This window comes from Schistocerca piceifrons, chromosome 4 (genome assembly GCF_021461385.2).
Source record: "Schistocerca piceifrons isolate TAMUIC-IGC-003096 chromosome 4, iqSchPice1.1, whole genome shotgun sequence".
Taxonomy (NCBI): domain Eukaryota; kingdom Metazoa; phylum Arthropoda; class Insecta; order Orthoptera; family Acrididae; genus Schistocerca; species Schistocerca piceifrons.
In genome coordinates this window covers 407017812-407037760 of record NC_060141.1, presented here as the reverse complement: position 1 = coordinate 407037760, position 19949 = coordinate 407017812, and the positions used below count along the sequence as shown (strand labels likewise).

Genomic DNA, 19949 nt, shown 5'->3' with positions numbered 1-19949 from the left:
GAATTATTGCAGAACTATGGAAACTAAATGATGAAATATTAACAGGAAAATTTCACAAAATCATATTAAACATTTGGGAAGCAGAACAGATCCCTTTTGAATGGAAATGCGCACTCATCCATCCACTCCACAAGAAAGGGGACAAAACTGAACCAAATAATTACAGGGGTATCTCACTCGTACCGGTCACATATAAAATCCTATCAAAAGTTCTCATGAATAGATTAGAAGAACAAGCTGACCCACAAATAGGAGAATACCAGGCTGGTTTTCACAAGGGACGATCATGCATAGAGCAGATCTGGAATCTGAAAATGATTCTCCAGATGAGAAACACCCGAAACACAGTGGTTACTTTTGCAGATTTTAAAAAGGCCTACGACTCAATAGGCAGAGTAGCACTCTGCAATTAGCTGGAAGAATTCAGCATTGACAGAAAGACAAAAGCAATCATTCGGGAAACATTAACTGACACAGTCTCCAAGGTTAAATTTATGGGGGATATCTCGGAACCATTTGAAATCCAAATGGTAGTTCGACAGGGTGATGGACTTTCACCATTACTCTTTAATATCATTCTTGAAAAAATTATCAGGACATGGGAAAAAGAACTCAAAGGAATCCAAATTGGCATTAGAAAAGATAACAGATTCAATGTGAAGTGTTTAGCTTTTGCGGATGACCTTGCAATCCTCACAAATAATAGAAAAGAAGCCACTAACACCATAGAGAAGTTACACGAAATTGCACGAAGAACTGGTCTGCAAATCTCATATGAGAAAACCCAGTACATAGAAAGAGTGCCACAAGACAAATTGCCTATTGTGACAACCCATGGGAAGATCGTACAAGTACCACATTTTAAGTACCTGGGAGAAACCATACAGCCATCAGGGATCAACCTAAAGGCCAATGGGGAAAGAATAAAAAAACTACAGAAAGCATATAAACTCACGTGGAACTATTATAACAAAAAGTCCATATCCATTAATGCAAAATTAAGGCACTACAATACTGTCGTACTTCCGGAGGCACTGTATGCATCTGAAACAACACAAATAGGGGGGCAAACTAAAATCAAAGAAATAGAGAAACAAGAAAGGAAAATTCTCAGGAAAATTTTTGGCCCGATACAAGAGCAAGGAATCTGGAAGAAGAGACCAACATCAGAATCATATAAATACACAGACAAGATTACGGATACAATAAGGAAAAGAAGAATGCAGTTCTACGGACATATCCACAGGATGAATGAAAACAGAATTTCAAAGCGAATTCTTAAAGTCATCAACTCAGGCAGGGGAAAAACAAAATGGATAAAAGAAGTTGAAGAGGACCTCAGACAAGCACACAACAGTAAACGATGCAGAAAATAGAACTGAATTCCGGAACATCATCAAAAAACATAAATTTGACACCACAACACAGAAGAGACCAGGATGCAAATGGACAGCGGAGCGAAAGAAACAACACAGTGAACACATTAAGCAAATTTGGGCTCAGAAAAAACATAAACAATCATCATAAAGGAATTCAAGTTCAAACGCTCTCTTAAATGGGAATAATCGAAAATAATAATAATAATAATAATAATAATAATAATAATAATAATAATAATAATAGCAATAAAAATAATAATAATAATGCTTCGGACAACATGTGTTGGACAATGCTTTCTTGAATGTCTATAGTAACTGATCTCTCTGTATGCAAGATCAGTGCAGTTAACTGGCCTTAGCACAGAAATAACTAAAAATTGTTCACAGAATAGTACTGTTCTGTGGACAGTGTCCAGTGAATCACTTAGTTATTAATTATTCCTCTTCTATAAATTTCTAATATCATCACTGTCCAGTGCATACACAGTGGGGCCTCCTTAGTACAGGGCATTACCATGTCACTTCTTTGCCAACTGATACAGGGTTTAGAATGCAATTTGCATGGTTGGTTCAATTCACCAGACTCTGATGATCAGATTAGTCGCTGATGACTATTTTTCTGCACCCTTGAAATCACTGAGAGCCCTCTGTTTATCTACTGCTGGCTCTCCATAAGCAATTGCTACGCACGCTATGTTGCTGTATGTCAACAAGATGACTCCTTGTCTTATGGCTTGAACCTAAATTAATCACTCAGCAAGCCGTTAAATGGCTGGTATCACATGAACAAACTTATTTTTACAATCACAATAGAACTGTGGAAAGCATGTCTTGTCATGCGCATTGCTAGGCATTTATGCACGGAGTGCCTCTGAGGAGAACCTGCTGCCAAGAGGCTGCTTGATGCTACACATGGTCTGCAATGCTGTGTGTGCCGATTGACATGTCATCTGCTCAGAGCTAGCCTGTCCGTTACCACAGACGTGTGGCACATGCTAAAATGGATTTGCACATTGCCACACTTGCAAGAAATCAGTTATATTTTATTCATTAGCGCGTAACACAAATAGGACCAAAAGGGTATGACACAATGTACATAATCAAGTAATCAGGCACAATGAAATGGCTTCTTCAGCTGTCTGTTCCATTTGATGCCTATGTCTGTAGATGCCACTAAAAACTTTGTTGAAAAGATTAGCACATCACAAAATAACAGTAATAGGTAAGACCCTGTTATATGAAATGGGCATGTAGTGCACTACAGTGACTTAATTCTCATGAATGGCAAGGAGTACAGTCAATTGTTCTACAAAATGGGAACAGTAACTGTCTCCCCAAGGCTCTATTTTTGATCCTATTCTCCTATTCTATGTTAATGATGTGCCCATCAACGTGAACACTCCATATGATAATACATATTTTCTAAATAAAGGTCATGAAGCAGAAAAAAAACTTGTGACTGCATTATTATTACTCCTCATTAGCTTAGGAACATGGTTCTAGCTGAACAAGTTGACTTAGCATCTCAAAAAACACGTTGTGCTATTTAAGACCGAGCAGTTGAAATGACAGGAAATTACAGACCTAGAATGACTGGAATCAGTCAAATTTCTAGGACTAAACCTAGGTAAGAGTTTAAACTGGAATGTACTTATTAAGTATAAAGTAAATTAAGCATGTTCATATTTCAAACAATGGAAAATTCAGGATGGAATGTAACAATATTAGAGAAGGAAAGTTGCTACTCACCATATAGTGGAGGTGCCGAGTCGTGATAGGCACAACAAAAAGATTCACATAATTATAGCTTTCGGCCATTTAGGCCTTTGTCAGCAACACACACACACACACACACACACACACACACACACACACACACACACACACACACACACACACGTCTGCAGTCTCAGACAACTGAAACCACACTGCGAGCAGCAGCACCAGTGCATGATGGGAGTGGTAGTAAGGAGGAGACTGGAGCGGGGAGGGGGAGGGATAGTATGGTGGGGGTGACAGACAGTGAGGTGCTGCAGTTTAGACAGAGGGTTGGAAAGAAGGTGGGGAGGGGGATGGGGTAAGTAGTGGAAAGGAGAGAAATAAAAAGAAATTAAAGGACTGAGTGGGGTGTTGAAATGGCTGTGTCGTGCTGGAATGGGAACAGGGAGGGGGCTGGATGGGTGAGGACAATGACTAACAAAGGTTGAGGCCAGGAGAGTTACAGGAACGTAGGATGTATCGCAGGGAAAGTTCTCACCTGCGCAATTCAGAAAAGCTGGTGCTGATGGGAAGGATCCATATGGCACCGGCTGTGAAGCAGTCATTGAGATGAGGGATACCATATCTGGCAGCGTGTTCAACAACATGGTGGTCCACTTGTTTTTTTGGCCACAGTTTGTCGGTGGCCGTTCATGCAGACAGACAGCTTGTTGGTTGTCATGCCTATCTACAATGCAGCACAGTGGTTGCAGCTTAGCTTTTAAATCACATGAGTGGTTTCACAGATAGCCCTGCCTTTGGTGGGATAGGTGATGTTAGTGACCAGACTGGAGTAGGTGGTGGTGGTGGTGGTGGTAGGAGGATGTATGGGCTCCTTTTACCGACCTCCCGACTCAGCAGCATTAGTGGCGGAACAACTGAGAGAAAATTTGGAATACATTTCACATAAATTTTCTCAGCATGTTATAGTCTTAGGTGGAGATTTCAATTTACCAAATATAGACTGGGACACTCAGATGTTTAGGACGGGTGGTAGGGACAGAGCATCGAGTGACATTATACTGAGTGCGCTATCCGAAAATTACCTCAAGCAATTAAACAGAGAACCGACTCCTGGAGATAACACCTTGGACCTACTGATAAACAGACCCGAACTTTTCGAATCTGTATGTACAGAGCAGGGAATCAGTGATCATAAGGCCGTTGCAGCATCCCTGAATATGGAAGTAAATAGGAATATAAAAAAATGGAGGAAGGTTTATCTGTTTAGCAAGTGTAATAGAAGGCAGATTTCAGACTACCTAACAGATCAAAATGAAAATTTCTGTTCCAACACTGACAATGTTGAGTGTTTATGGAAAAAGTTTAAGGCAATCGTAAAATGGGTTTTAGACAGGTACGTGCCGAGTAAAACTGTGAGGGACGGGAAAAACCCACCGTGGTTCAACAACAAAGTTAGGAAACTACAGCGAAAGCAAGGAGAGCTTCAGTGCAAGTTTAAATGCAGCCAAAACCTCTCAGACAAACAGAAGCTAAACGATGTCAAAGTTAGCATAAGGAGCGCTATGCGTGAATTGTTCAGTGAATTCGAAAGTAAAATTCTATGTACCGACTTGACAGAAAATCCTAGGAAGTTCTGGTCTTACGTTAAATCAGTAAGTGGCTCTAAACAGCATATCCAGACACTCTGGGATGATGATTGCATTGAAACAGAGAATGACACACGTAAAGCTGAACTACTAAACACCTTTTTCCAAAGCTGTTTCACAGAGGGAGACCGCACTGCAGTTCCTTCTCTAAATCCTCACGCAAACAAAAAAATGGCTGACATTGAAATAAGTGTCCAAGGAATAGAAAAGCAACTGGAATCACTCAGAGGAAAGTCCACTGGACCTGACGGGATACCAATTCGATTCTACACAGAGTACGCAAAAGAACTTGCCCCCCTTCTAACAGCCGTGTACCGCAAGTCTCTAGAGGAATGGAAGGTTCCAAATGATTGGAAAAGAGCACAGGTAGTCCCAGTCTTCAAGAAGGATCATCGAACAGATGCGCAAAACTATAGACCTATATCTCTGACGTCGATCTGTTGCAGAATTTTAGAACATGTTTTTTGCTCGAGTATCATGTCGCTTTTGGAAACCCAGAATCTACTCTGTAGGAATCAACATGGATTCCGAAAACAGCGATCGTGTGAGACCCAACTCGCTTTATTTGTTCATGAGACCCAGAAAATATTAGATACAGGCTCCCAGGTAGATGTCATTTTCCTCAACTTCCGGAAGGCGTTCGATACAGTTCCGCACTGTCGCCTGGTAAACAAAGTAAGAGCCTACGGAATATCAGACCAGTTGTGTGGCTGGATTGAAAAGTTTTTAGCAAACAGAATACAGCATGACGTTCTCAATGGAGAGACGTCTACAGACATTAAAGTAACCTCTGGCGTACCACAGGGGAGTGTTATGGGACCATTGCTTTTCACAATATATATATAAATGACCTAGTAGATAGTGTCGGAAGTTCCATGCGGCTTTTCGCGGATGATGCTGTAGTATACAGAGAAGTTGCAACATTAGAAAATTGTAGCGAAATGCAGGAAGATCTGCAGCGGATAGGCACTTGGTGCAGGGAGTGGCATCTGACCCTTAACATAGACAAATGTAATGTATTGCAAATACATAGAAAGAAGGATCCTTTATTGTACGATTATATGATAGTGGAACAAACACTGGTAGCAGTTACTTCTGTAAACTATCTGGGAGTATGCATGCGGAACAATTTGAAGAGGAATGATCATATAAAATTAATTGTTGGTAAGGCGGGTACCAGGTTGAGATTCATTGGGAGAGACCTTAGAAAATGTAGTCCATCAACAAAGAAGGTGGCTTACAAAACACTTGTTCGACCTATATTTGAGTATTGCTCATCAGTGTGGGATCTGTACCAGATCGGGTTGACGGAGGAGATAGAGAAGATCCAAAGAAGAGCGGTGCGTTTCATCACAGGGTTATTTGGTAACCGTGATAGTGTTAAGAGATGTTTAACAAACTCAAGTGGCAGATTCTGCAAGAGAGGCGCTCTGCATCGCGGTGTAGCTTACTCGCCAGGTTTCGAGAGGGTGCGTTTCTGGATGAGGTATCGAATATATCGCTTCCCCCTACTTATACCTCCCGAGGAGATCACGAATGTAAAATTAGAGAGATTTGAGCACGCACGGAGGCTTTCAGACAGTCGTTCTTCCCGCGAACCATATGCGACTGGAACAGAAAAGGGAGGTAATGACAGTGGCACGTAAAGTGCCCTCCACCACACACCGTTGGGTGGCTTGCGGAGTATAAATGTAGATGTAGATGTAGATGTAGAGGTCTTGCATCTAGGTCTATTACAGAGATATGAGCCATGAGGTAAGGGATTGGGAGCAGGGGTTGTGTAAGGATGGACGAGTATATTGTGTAGGTTTGGTGGATGGCAAATACCACTGTAGGAGGGGTGGGAAGGATAGTGGGCAGGACATTTCTCATTTCAGAGCATGACGAGAGGTAATCTAAACCCTGGCAGAGAATGTAATTAAGTTGCTCCAGTCCCGGATAATACTGAGTTATGAGGAGAATGCTCCTCTGTGGCTGGACTGTGGGACATTGGGATGTGGTGGGAGACTAGAAAGATAAGGCCTAGGAGATTTATTTTTGTCCAAGGTTGGGAGAATAATTGCAGTCAGTTAAGGCTTCAATGAGACCCTTGGTATATCTTGAGAGGGACTGCTCATCACTTAGATGAGATGACCACGGGTGGCTAGACTGTGTGGAAGGGACTTCTTGGTATGGAATGGGTGGCAGCTGTGTAAGTGGAGGTATTGCTAGAGGTTAGTAGGTTTGATATGGACGGAGGTACTGATGCAGCAATCTCTGAGGTAGAGGTCAACATCTAGGAAGGTGGCTTGCTGGGTTGAGTAGGACCAGGTGAAGCAAATGGCGGAGAAGTTGTTGAGGTTCTGGAGGAATGTGAATAGGGCGTCCTCACATCCAATGAATTTGAACCAGGTGAGGAGTTTAGAATTCTTTGTGTTTAGAAAAAAATCCTCTAGATGGCCCATGAATAGGTTGGCATAGGATGGTGTCATGTGGGTGCCCGTAGCCATACCTTGGATTTGTTTGTAGGTAATGCCTTCAAAGAAGTAATTGTGGGTGACGATATAGTTGGTCATGGCGACTAGGAAGGAGGTTGTTGGTTTGGAATCCACAGGGCATTTGGAAAGGTAGTGTTCGATAGCAGTAAGGCCATGGACATTAGGAATGTTAGTGTACATAGAGGTGGCATCAATAGTGGCGAGCAGGGCACCATGTGGTAAAGGGACAGGAACTGTGGAGAGTCAGTCGAGGAAATGGTTGCTATATTTTATATAGGAGGACAGGTTCTGGGTAATAGGTTCAAGGTGTTGGTCTACGAGAGCAGAGATTCTCTCAGTGGGGCACAGTAACCAGCCACAATGGGGCGTCCTGAATAGTTCGGTTTATGGACTTTAGGAAGCTGGGAGTGCGGGGAGTGGTAGGGGTAATTACAGAGATGGACTCTGGGGAGAGGTTCTGGGATGAGCCAAAGGATTTGAGTAGTGCCTGGAGATCTTGCTGGATTACTGGAATGGGGTCACTGTGGCAAGGTTTGTAGGTGGAAGTATTCGACAGCTGACAGTCATTCCGCCACGTAATCCTTGGTCAAAACCAAGGTGGTGGAGCCTTTGTCTGTAGGTAGAATTATAAGGTTGGGATCAGTTTTTAGATGGTTGACTGCAGTTCTTTCTGATCATGTAAGGTCAATTTGCATGTTGAGGGATTTGGGGAATGAGGGTGAGGCAAGGTTCGAGGTCAAGAAATTATGGAAAGTTAACAGGGGTGATTTGGAGGCAGTGAGGGTGGATCACGGTTGGATAGAGGATTGAACTGAGTTAGGCAAGGTTCAATACTGGTATTTGGTTGAGTCTGATTGGTAGGGTTGGTGGCGAAAAGGTGTTTCCACTTTAGGGACCGGGAGAAGGGGAGAAGGTCTTTAACTAGTCCTGCATGATTGAATTTGGGAGAGGGGCAAAAGGTGAGGCCCTTGGAAATGACTGATATTTCTGTGGGAGTAAGGCTTCTGGAGGAAAGGTTCATGACTTTGTTGCAGGTCTGTTTAGGTTCTGGGTTCTGTGTAGTTGTGGGAGGGAGTTTTGGAGGGTGGGTGAAGTGTAGTAGGTCTGCAAGACAGGGCTCGTCAGCTATGAGTGGACGTGGGGAAGGTTTGGAGGTGGTTGTAGACATGGTGGACTGTGGTACTCCGAAGCTGGAAAAAGAAGTAAGCACGATGGAGAGCTTTTTGAGGTGGTGTTGCGCATGTTGCTCGAGTTCTTGCAGGGCAAGAGTTTCAATGTGTGCTGCAGCACTGGTGCTGCTGCTCGCAGAGTGGTTTCAGTTGTCTGAGACTGCAGACATCTGTGCACACACACACACACACACACACACACACACACACACACACACACACACACACACACACAGGCCTTAATGGCTGAAAGCGATAATTGTGTGAATCTTTTTGTTGTGCCCATCGCAACTCAGTATCTCCACTATATGGTGAGTGGCAGGTTTACATTTGTAATTCAAATAATATTCCAAGTAGTTGATATAGACGCACAATTTTTTTTTTCATTTATTAATTTCATCTTTGAGCATTTTGTGCATATACAATCTATGTGGAGATTCAAAGTTAATTTGAAATCAAAGTTCACACCCAAGAGTTTAACAGACATACAACAGCTGTTGGTATTGCAAAAACTAAAAATTTCACACTATTATTATTTTCAATCAGTAATAAGGTACGGCTCTGATTTTTGAAGAAACTGGTAATATACTGCAGATATGAAGAGGGGGGGGAGACAGCTTAGAAAATCACTATACAAGGGGGTGTTGTTTTCCCCCAAAAAGAGCTTCAAATGACTGATGTTGTCTCACTGACACTGATAAACTCAAGGACGCTATCGGCTGAGCAAGTGTCATCTGCTAAAATGGAAGATGTATTAGGCAACAGCTGCAAACGGGCATGTAGCAGAGTACAATAAGGACACTGAAGTAAAAGGTGTCTCACCGTCCACGGTTGAGAGCAGTGGGGACAAAGTGGGGGGAGGTTTGCCATTTAACAGATGTCGATGGCTAAAAAGACAGTGCCCTATTTGGAGTCTAGTTAAAATTACCTCCTCATGACAACAAGGTCAGGAAGAAGAGGTCCAAGAACAGGGAAGATGTATAACGTCATGCAACTTGTTATTGGGAAGTGTAGGCCAATGTGTGTGCCATGAAAGAGAAACACAACGACATAAAACACACTGTAGATTGGCAAAGGGAACCATGCAGACAGTGGGCCGAGGAAGAGGGACTGCAGCTTTGGCCGCTATATCAGCTGCCTCATTTCCACGGATACCAACATGCCCTGGGATCCAGAGGAATGCTGCAGAGACGCCCCCCGCCCCCCCCCCCCCCCCCCCAAGTGGAGTAAGTGGAGGCAGTCTTGAATCCAGTGGACCAGAGGGTGGACAGGATAAAGTGCTTGGAGGCTCAGGAGAGAGCTGAGCAAATTCGAGCGTATAATATACTGTATCTGCTTATGCCGACAGATGTATTAGACAGCCTGGAGAACAGCATAAAGATCCATAGTAAACACCGAACACTGGTCGGCAAGCCGAAACCTATTAGGGGTGTCGTCAACAATATAGGCACTCTGAATGACCAAATGTTATTTTTGAGATGTCAGTATAAATTGATGTGACAGGGGTACAATCCTTGGGAAGCTGACAAAGATCGCAGAGCAGGCAGGTCTGGGGGCAAAGCCAAGGTGGTGCTGTACCCCCCATTGTCAAGGAGGTTTTAGGAAAGTGGGAGGAAAGAGAACGTAGCAGTTGACGAAAGTGGACTCCCGTTGGTAGTAGAGAGGAAGAGTGGCCCGCATACCCTAAATCGAAGGAGGCATCGTAAAGAAAGGGCATGGGCCGGATGAGCAGGCATGGAAGACAGATGACCAGCGTAACGACTCAGAAGGACAGTTTGCCGAATGGACAGCGGAGGTTCAGCAGTTTCAGCATAAAGGCTTTCCCTGGGGCCGGTGTAAAAAGCTTCAGACGCTAAATGCAACCCATGGTGTTGGACATAGTCGAGATGCCGAAGATATGAAATGTGGGAGGACCAGCACAGTTTTCTGTCAAATATAAGTCCCAATAATTTGGAAATGTCCACAAATGGAAGGTTGACAGGGCCTAGATATAGGGAAGGTGGATGAAACACTGTAAGATGCCAAAAATTTACACATACGGTCTTACTGGGAGAAAAGCGGAAGCCAGTTTCGATGCTCCAAGAGTGGAGGCGATCAAGACATCCTTTAAGACATCATTCAAGAAGGCTGGTCCATTGAGAGCCGTAGTAGATCACAAAATCGTTGACAAAGAGGGAGCCTGAGACATCAGGAAGGAGACAATCCGTAATTGGATTTATGACGATGAAAAACAGTACAGCACTGAACATGGAGCCTTGGGGCACCCCGTTTTCTTGGGAGAAAGTACGGGAGAGAGTAGTGTTCACCCACACTTTAAATGTGCATGCTGTCATAAATTCACAAATAGAAAGGGGTTGCTGACCTCAAAAGCCCCAAAAGAACATTGTGCGGAGGATGCCTATCCTCCAACAGGTATCATATGCTCTCTCCAGATCAAAAAACATTGCTGTCATTTGGCATTTCCTGAGAAAAATTTTTCGGGACTCCAGCCACCAGGCTAAATGGCAATTCACCATATGCTCCAAAACCTTACTTACACTACTCTTGAGAGATATGGGGCAATTGCTAGAGGGGAGATGTTTGTCCTTTCCAGGTTTTGGAACAGGAATGAAGATAGCTTCCTGCCATCTTCTGGGAAAGGTACAGTCAGTCCAAATTCGATTATAGAGGCAGAGGAGGTAATGCAGACTATGGTACGATAAATGCAGCAACATTTGGACGTGGACGTCATCGGGTGGAAGAGGTGGTGTGTTGGGGCTTATGGGCGGTCAACATCGAGGTCATCAGCGCCCTGACACACATTAAAAGGAACAAATGTGGACAGACCTAAGAAAACTAAAGCACACACTCAAAGAAAGCAGGAAAAGAAGGAAAATGCTACATTAGAAAGTAAAACCTAAGGAAAGGGGAAACATAGCAACAAGCATGTCACAGGAAATTGTTATTGGCTGGCCACTTACATAAAATATGGGCAAGCTTGTCACACAGTGAGCAAATTAAAATCTTCTCCCTAAAATCTTTGTAAAAACATTTGACAGGGCACAGAACTTTAAAACTTTAACCACATTCGTCAGGTGGAAGAGTGAGAAGAAGAGAGTGCATGTTGGAACTCCCACATGGAGTAAACAGTATTATAGCTTTTGCTATTTTGAGAGGAGAAAGCAAGAGGTCACACTTCCACTGCATGTTTCTTTGGGAGAAAGGCTGGCCCAATGAGTTAGAAACTGTGACTGGGTCCACCAAGGTATCATGCGTAACAGTGAGCCCAGAGATCGGGGAGAAACTAGATGAGCCAGATAATCATAGAATTCAATTCCAAACTAGTGAGGAGGGAGTGAAGGTGTTAAAGGAGCTAGTAAGGCAGTCCCAGCTTGCCTTCTTGCTATCGTGGATGATGCAATGGCATCGTGCATGTAACTGCCTATAGCGGATACAGTTTGCCAAAGTAGGATAGTGGCGGAAAACGCAAAGCGCACGTCTCCACTCGCATATTGCAGTACGGCATGCCTTGTTCCACCTAGGAACTGGGGGGCGCTGGGGCAAATCGGAGGTGCAAGGTATTTAACGTTCCGTGGCTGTACGAGTAACTTCTGTAACATGAATGACCTCATTGTCAGTGCTAGGAAAATGATGGTCACCTAATGTCACTAGAGAGGAGAAAAGTGTCCAATCGGCTTGGGAAAACTTCCAGCATCTCAGGTGCATAGATGGCAGTTGTGGCTGTAATCCGAGGACACAGGAAATAGTCACTCAAGTGTGTATCAGCAAGAGCGAACCATTCAAAGCGCCGAGCTAGCTGAACAGTACTGACCAAAAGGTCCAAATGAGAGAAATTTGTCATGGAGACAGACAAAAATGTAGGTTCCTCAGTGTTGAGGCAAACAAGATCTGCTTGGTGGAAGAAGTCAATCAACAGAGAGCCTCGCGGACAAGGACGTGGAGATCCCCAATGTGGGTGGTGGGCATTGAAGTTCCCAACCAGCAAATAGGGGGGTGGGAGCTGACCAAGAAGATTAAGGAGATCAGCTCTTGCCATAGGTGTGGACAATGGAATGTATACAGTACAAAGAGAGAAGGTGTACCCAGAAAGGGAAAGAGAGAGACAGTGACAGCTTGGAAGGAACTGTTTAAGGGGATGGGGTGATAATGGACAATATCATGGAGAAGAATCTTAAGACCCCCATGTGCCAGAGTGCCATCAACAGAGGGGAGGTTAAACCGAACTGACTGAATGAGGGGAAACAAAGCAATCTTGAGGATGCAGCTTAGTTTCCTGATGATAGAAGACGATCTTAAGAGGATCGACAATTAATTCCTATTGGCTCGAATGCTGCGAATATTCCAATGGATAATTGAGATGGGGTGGACAGGAAAGAGAAGAATCTTACCATGGTTGCTGTCAACTCAATGACCGTTGAAACCCGGCGGCCAACAGCCTCGAATGGCATTCAGCCAAAGGCAGAACATCCTGATCCATAGGTTGTTCGGGGGCACCTCCTCTCACCAGCAATTGGCAGGTTGACCTGCCACCTGCGGTGTGCCTCAGCGACACTGAAGACTGCCGAGGGTGGTTACCGCCAGGTGGCACTGTAGATGAGACACACTGTGGCAGAGAAGGAGAGGAACTTTGTTTCTTATGAGCCTTCTTGGAAACAGGAAGTTGAGATGAGGGACGAATCTGTGGTTGTGAAGTTGGGGTACGTAAAAGATCTTCGCGATTAGGCCCTTTTTTGGAAATCCAGGCGTCCGAGTTTGGGGCTTGTGATTTAGAAGGAGCCAATGAAAGGGGAGCCATAGAGTGAGCAGGTGATAGTGGGGAGGTTAAACGGGCAATCTCTGCACTGGCCGATCTAACGACCATGGCACTGAAGGTGAGATCGCAAGTCTGCGTGGCTGCCTCCTTAGTAGGCAGAGGAGATTCAAGGACAGTACTATATTTACCTGCTGGGGGCACAGTGAGCTTTCGACTGGCGAATAACTTACAAGCAGCAAATGCGGACACCTTTTCCTTCACTCGAATTTCCTGAATAATTCGTTTGTCTTTGAAAATGGGGCAATCTCTAGAGGAAGCAGCATGGTTGGCCACACAGTTGACGCAACGAGAGGATGGAGGTGGACAATCACCATCATGGGCATCCCAGCCACATCTAATGCATTTGACAAGATTGGAACATGACTGGCTGGTATGATTAAACCACTGACACCGATAGCAACGCGTAGGGTTGGGAATGTAAGGGCGAACTGAAATTATCTCAGATCCCACTTTAATGTTCGATGGAAGTTGAACTCTGTCAAATGTCAAGAAGAGAGTATGGGTTGGTACCAAGTCCTTGCCAACTCTTTTCATGACTGTACAGCTGTTACGCCCTGGTCAGACAGGTAGTTTTAAATTTCCTCATTGGGCAATCCATCGAGTGAGCATGTATAAAACACCCTGTGTGACGAATTTAAAGTGCAGTGCGCTTCCACCCAGACAGGGAAGGTGTGTAGCAGTGGAGTTCACTGCAATTTTTGTGCCTGGAGGGCACTAATGTTTCTAACAACAAGGTGCCATTTCGTAATCGGGAACAAGCCTTTCAGGACCTGCCATTGCATTGACACCTTTCTGAATAATGAAAGGACTGACTGTGGAGAAGTCTTGACCTTCGTCAAACCGAGAAACAACTAGGAACTGTGGCACTGATGGAAGAATTGTCTGTGGCTGAGACTCATAACTTTCGCATAATGCATACAGATAATTATTATCCCTCTCTTGTCATTCTCATTCAATTTTGAAGGTATGTGATGATAGATCACTAGACTGCCTCTTTTTATGCAAGCAGTTGCTGGACCTGTGAATATCTTTCATACCCCAAACAAAATAGCGAACGATAAACAGTACTGTCACCATGATTCACCCAAACTGAAGAGTGTTGGGTCGAACAAAAAAAATCCCGCACCACAATACTACATGAAATGTTGCATTATTTGGGGGTACTTCCTCGACAGGCAGGGCTTTGGCCCACCCGCGGCCCACACACCCTGCTTGTGTGAGGTTTGGCATGCTGTGGCCAGCCCTGATTTTTTTTTAGAACCAGTTTAATTCTGTGACTTTTGTTTGTTTATTAAACTTATATGCCCAAACTTCCCAATGTATAGGAATGAAGATCATGAACAGTCTAAAGGACAGTAGCCTTCCAGAATATGTAGTTAGGTGTATTGCAAAATAATACACGTGATACACAGGTACGGAAATATTACTGCTTGGTCACAGATTTAATGAAGGATGAACTGACATTTTAAGCAGGTTGTTGTTGATAATTAGCTCTTTATGTAAATGTAACTATTTTTTATCAGAGAAAAACTTAAAATATTACATTACTCCATCTTATTATCCATAATTTGATGCAAGCTAATTATATTATTACTTTTTTAAGTGTGTCTTTTAATTTAATTAAATTATTAACGAATGTAAGATACAACAAGAATAAATGACTATTCACTAGTATCTATACTTTGAAATAAAATTCATTGCTGTCAGGGGTGGTTCGAAAACATTTTTACACAGAAAATACTTATTATTTGGCACCCTCCCTCTCCCCTTTCTCCACTCTAAGACTTTTACCAGTGTCAGTTTTTGCTATCAAATATAACACACATTACATACAAATCTTGCACTTAGGCATCCCTGGCACCTCACATGGCCACTACCTATTGTGATATATCCTGTACATAATTCTTACAGCTGTTCTCTGGTGCCCTTCTTAGCTTGGTGCCCCATGTGGTGACTTGAACCAATTTGTGCCTTAAAACGGCCCTGATTACTGTCGTCCAATGAACTCTGACAGGCTACCAGTAAAACGTATGAGAGCCACCATACATTTGGAATAAAGTACACAGTCTAATTTAGTAACCATTCTCTTCCCAGTCACCAGAAGTTAAGAGTAGAAATTTTGATTTCACTCACAGAAATGTATACAATTAGAATAAGCTCTCATTGATTTGATTTACAAATGGGTCTCTAACTACCACTGCTTTTGATCAGCACTGAATAGTAACTAATTTATAAGCAAACCGAAATAAATAGATAAATAAAAGTGTGCCAGTTAATTACGTAACTACTTTTATTGTAAATCACATTCACACATAATGTTATGGCAAATATTTTATTTCTAAGGACATATTTAAACAGTTTACATAGCTGTGTTCTTAGTTCATTTCCAAACCAATGTTAGATTTACTAGAGATATTGCACGCCATTTCACTGTCAAAAGCAATATTGGTTACTGAAATAAACTGATGATTATTATGATGATGATGATGACGATGATGATGATGATGATGATGATTGACGATGATGATTGACGATGTAGAGGAAGAAAAGTAACAGCCCTTTGGTCATAGAACAAGATGTTACGTTTTTTCCACTAATGTGAAGCTAAACGGACGAGAAAAGCAGCAGCAGTAGCAGCAGATGCAGCATATGATTCTACATCTATTTAATTTGTGTTTCTTCCACAAAATTAGTGTGATATGAAGTATGAACAATCAGTTTGAGTTCAAATTGCTGAAAATAACATTTATGAATATAATTTCAACTACCAATAAAAATAGAGAAAAACAATGATGCTGATAGTGCTTTAAAATGGTACTTACTGCTATCATGAATCTCTGTGGGGCAGGAGAAGCTGGATCCCCTGAATATGGGAAGCCCAGAGGTGTTAAAATTAAAAGAATAATAGCCACAAGAGAGAGGCCTCCAAAAAGACTAAGTATCCTTGTTGGTCTTCTCACTAGTAGTATCAGTGGAGTCTATAATAGAAATACAAGGAAATATAGAATGTCAGTGTGTTAACTAATTGCTACTACAGATAAAAAAATAAATACATAACTATATTCCTCCACAACACCACCACCACCACCACCACCACCACCACCACCACCACCACCTAGCTGATGGCTTCATATTAATGTAGCAGGTACTCAATTGAAATTCACAGAAAAAAAAAAAAACACTGAAATTATGTACACAGAATTCACAACATTGAATAACCACAAACTGTAATGTTAAAAAATACAAACCTAATAGCAAACCTGAAACAACTAAGACAAGTACAGGACAATGAAAAAAAAGAAAACAGACATTATGTAAACAAACTTGTTGTAATTACAAGAGTCACTGTGTCATACTATAAAACAATACAAGACCAAAGAAATTTAAGAAGTTTTACATAATTCATGCATATCATTCACTTTCTTCATATAAACTGGGGAAGACCTATGAACACTACATGGTGGGGTTTTGTACCTCCAGAGTAGTTCCTTAAATGTAGCAGATACAGGGTTGATCCATTCATTAAAAATAGATCTGAGTCTACACAAACAGTAACTTAGTGACTAGAAGAAACATTTCTTCATTTCAACATATTTGAGGAAATTTATCTACTACTTTCCTGTAGTGCATGCTCATAATAGAGTAGAAAATCAAGCTGTCTAAGGTAATGGAGAATGTAACAAACATAACAAAGGAATTAAGATACACATGCTGATCAAAAACATTCCATATAAAATAGTCAAGAACTAAATCCACTGTAAGAATTTCCTACCCAAGAAGGTGTATTCTTTAGTTTATTCAGTGTATAGTAAGGAGATTAATTTGAATGTGACCTTATGCAAAACCCTATTACAATAAACAATTAACCGTAACAATAGCTCTGAATAAACACACACACACACACACACACACACACACACACACACACACACACACACACACCCCAATCCCTCGTACAAACATGCACAAGTCACTAAAGTCACTATGTAACAAATCAAATTGTTGAACAAAATGAAAGAAAAATTTAAGAACATTAAACTTGCAGTATAGCTACAAAATTTCATGATTAAGGCTTCTATAATGTGCATAACAGTCTTAATGATTGAAGGCCGTTCCTTTCCTTTTTCCAACAAATTAATGAGAACCCTTATTGAGAATTTAATGTCAGCTATTAACACTAAGATTTGAATACCCATTTCATTATTAAAAACTCCAGCTTAAAAGAAGACCAAAACAAGAGACTGTAAATACAGCGGTGAGAAAAAGCCCGTGAAGTGACCAACTGCATATAATTCAGTACTGTATGAGCTGTTGCTCTGAAGCATCGTTCTTATTTACAAAGGTGCTAACTACAGTTCTTGTCTACAATGATTTTAAAGAAATTTTCTTCTTAATTATGAACAAAAAGTAACTTGACATCTGCAAGAGAAATAATATCAATAGTGATAAAATTACAAATCAGTGGAGGAAATAATGCAAGCAGAAGAGATATATCTGAACTTACTATAAAACTGAACAACAAAACAAACATTGCTGAAGTGATGCCAGCCAGAACAATTTCAGAATAGTTGCCTGAACCAGCACGTCCCATGATGGGTATGTACAGACCCATTGCACCAAGTATTAAATAAAAACACTGACAAAATGGTAGAAGGATGACACCAACATGCAGGACAAGCCACTTCCAGTCTGCAACAGAATGATTTACTGAGTTTCTAAATACCATTTTGTATAAAGGCACAGTTGCTTCATACTAGGTCTAAACATGCATAAAAGGAAACAATGATGCGCGCACACAAACAAAGAAACACTAGCTGTTTTTTCAACAGCAATATAAATAACTATACACATGTTCTTCCATAGCTAACTACTTAAAAGGTACTCCTCATCAACCGGCTGATGCAGATATGCAATCTGCATTTCTTTTCTTCCACACACACACACACACACACACACACACACACACACACACACACACACACACAAATAAATAAATAAATAAATAAAAAACTATAGGTGGGTGGAAGTGGGGAGGAAATTTGGGAGTTCCAAATGAAAGAGTGGGTGGGTACATAGCACCACAATGATTTGAAGAGCAGACTATTAAAAAAATTAAATAATAACTACAGTGAGAATACAGTACAACTCAAACAAATTAACTTTATTATCTCATTTTACTGTTTGATAAATAAAATTTAGAGTAACTGTATGATTATATGCTCATTTTCTAAAAAATGACAAATCTTGTCAATGTTAATGAAATCAAATCACTGCACACTTATCACAAACTGATTATTAAACAATTATAGTTCAGAAGTAATGTACAACAGTCTATATTTATACATTCACCCAAAAAGTTTAGTTATGCTTTCATGTTTTTTATTGTCATTAACGTATCTTACATACCAGTGCTTTAATAAGGACTTAACTGGACAGAGCATAATGTGTGTAAAATTTTAAAGGTATCAACAAAGAGATAAGTGTTTCAGCATGTATTTCTTCCTAAATGACTATGATTGTGGTGGAATGTTTTACAGAATGATGCTAGAGGACAAGAACTGTAATTTTTGAACAATCACCAAAACCACTCCTATTTAAATACGATTATTTAGTAACACACAAATTTACTTGGAAAAAGTGCATATACAGGTTGTTACAAAAAGGTGCGGCCAAACTTTCAGGAAACATTCCTCACACACAAATAAAGAAAAGATGTTATGTGGACATGTGTCCGGAAACGCTTAATTTCTATGTTAGAGCTCATTTTAGTTTCGTCAGTATGTACTGTACTACTACGATTCACCACCAGTTGGCCCAATTGAAGGAAGGTAATGTTGACTTTGGTGCTTGTGTTGACATGCAACTCATTGCTCTACAGTACTTGCATCAAGCACATCAGTATGTAGCATCAACAGGTTAGTATTCATCATGAACGTGGTTTTGTAGTCAGTGCATTGTTTACAAATGCGGAGTTGGCAGATGCCCATTTGATGTATGGATTACCACGGGGCAATAGCCGTGGCGCGGTACGTTTGTATAGACAAATTTCCAGAACGAAGGTGTCCCAACAGGAAGACGTTTGAAGCAATTGATCGGCGTCTTAGGGAGCACGGAACATTCCAGCCTGTGACTCGCGACTGGGGAAGACCTAGAATGACGAGGACACCAACAATGGACGAGGTAATTCTTCATGCAGTTGGCGAGAACCCTAATGTCAGCATCAGAGAAGTTGCTGCTGTACAAGGTAACGTTGACCACGTCACTGTATGGAGAGTGCTACGGGAGAACCAGTTGTTTCCATACCGTGTACAGCGTGTGCAGGCACTATCAGCAGCTGATTGGCCTCCACGGGTACACTTCTGCGAATGGTTCATCCAACAATGTGTCAATCATCATTTCAGTGCAAATGTTCTCTTTACGGATGAAGCTTCATTCTAAGGTGATCAAATTGTAAATTTTCACAATCAACATGTGTGGGCTGACAAGAATCCGCACGCAACTGTGCAATCACGTCATCAACAGAGATTTTCTGTTAACGTTTGGGCAGGCATTGTTGGTGATGTCTTGATTGGGCCCCATGTTCTTCCCCCTATGCTCAATGGAGCACGTTATGATTTCATACGGGATACTCTACCTGTGCTGTTAGAACATGTGCCTTTGCAAGTACGACGGAGCTCCTGCACATTTCAGTCGAAGTGTTCGTACGCTTCTCAACAAAAGATTCGGTGACCGATGGATTGGTA

At 41.8% G+C, this 19949-nt stretch overlaps 1 protein-coding gene across 2 annotated transcripts in view; it reads right to left on the bottom strand.

Moving 5' to 3' along the window:
• LOC124795176 (endoplasmic reticulum metallopeptidase 1-like) overlaps positions 1-19949 on the bottom strand; it is a 321828-nt gene that overhangs the window by 24780 nt on the left and 277099 nt on the right. For both annotated transcript variants that reach the window (XM_047259075.1, XM_047259076.1), the window contains 2 exons: positions 17711-17895; positions 16029-16184 (listed from right to left, as the gene is read on the bottom strand). In XM_047259075.1, the coding sequence (XP_047115031.1) occupies positions 16029-16184; positions 17711-17895 (341 nt within the window). The remainder of the gene's footprint in view (positions 1-16028; positions 16185-17710; positions 17896-19949) is intronic.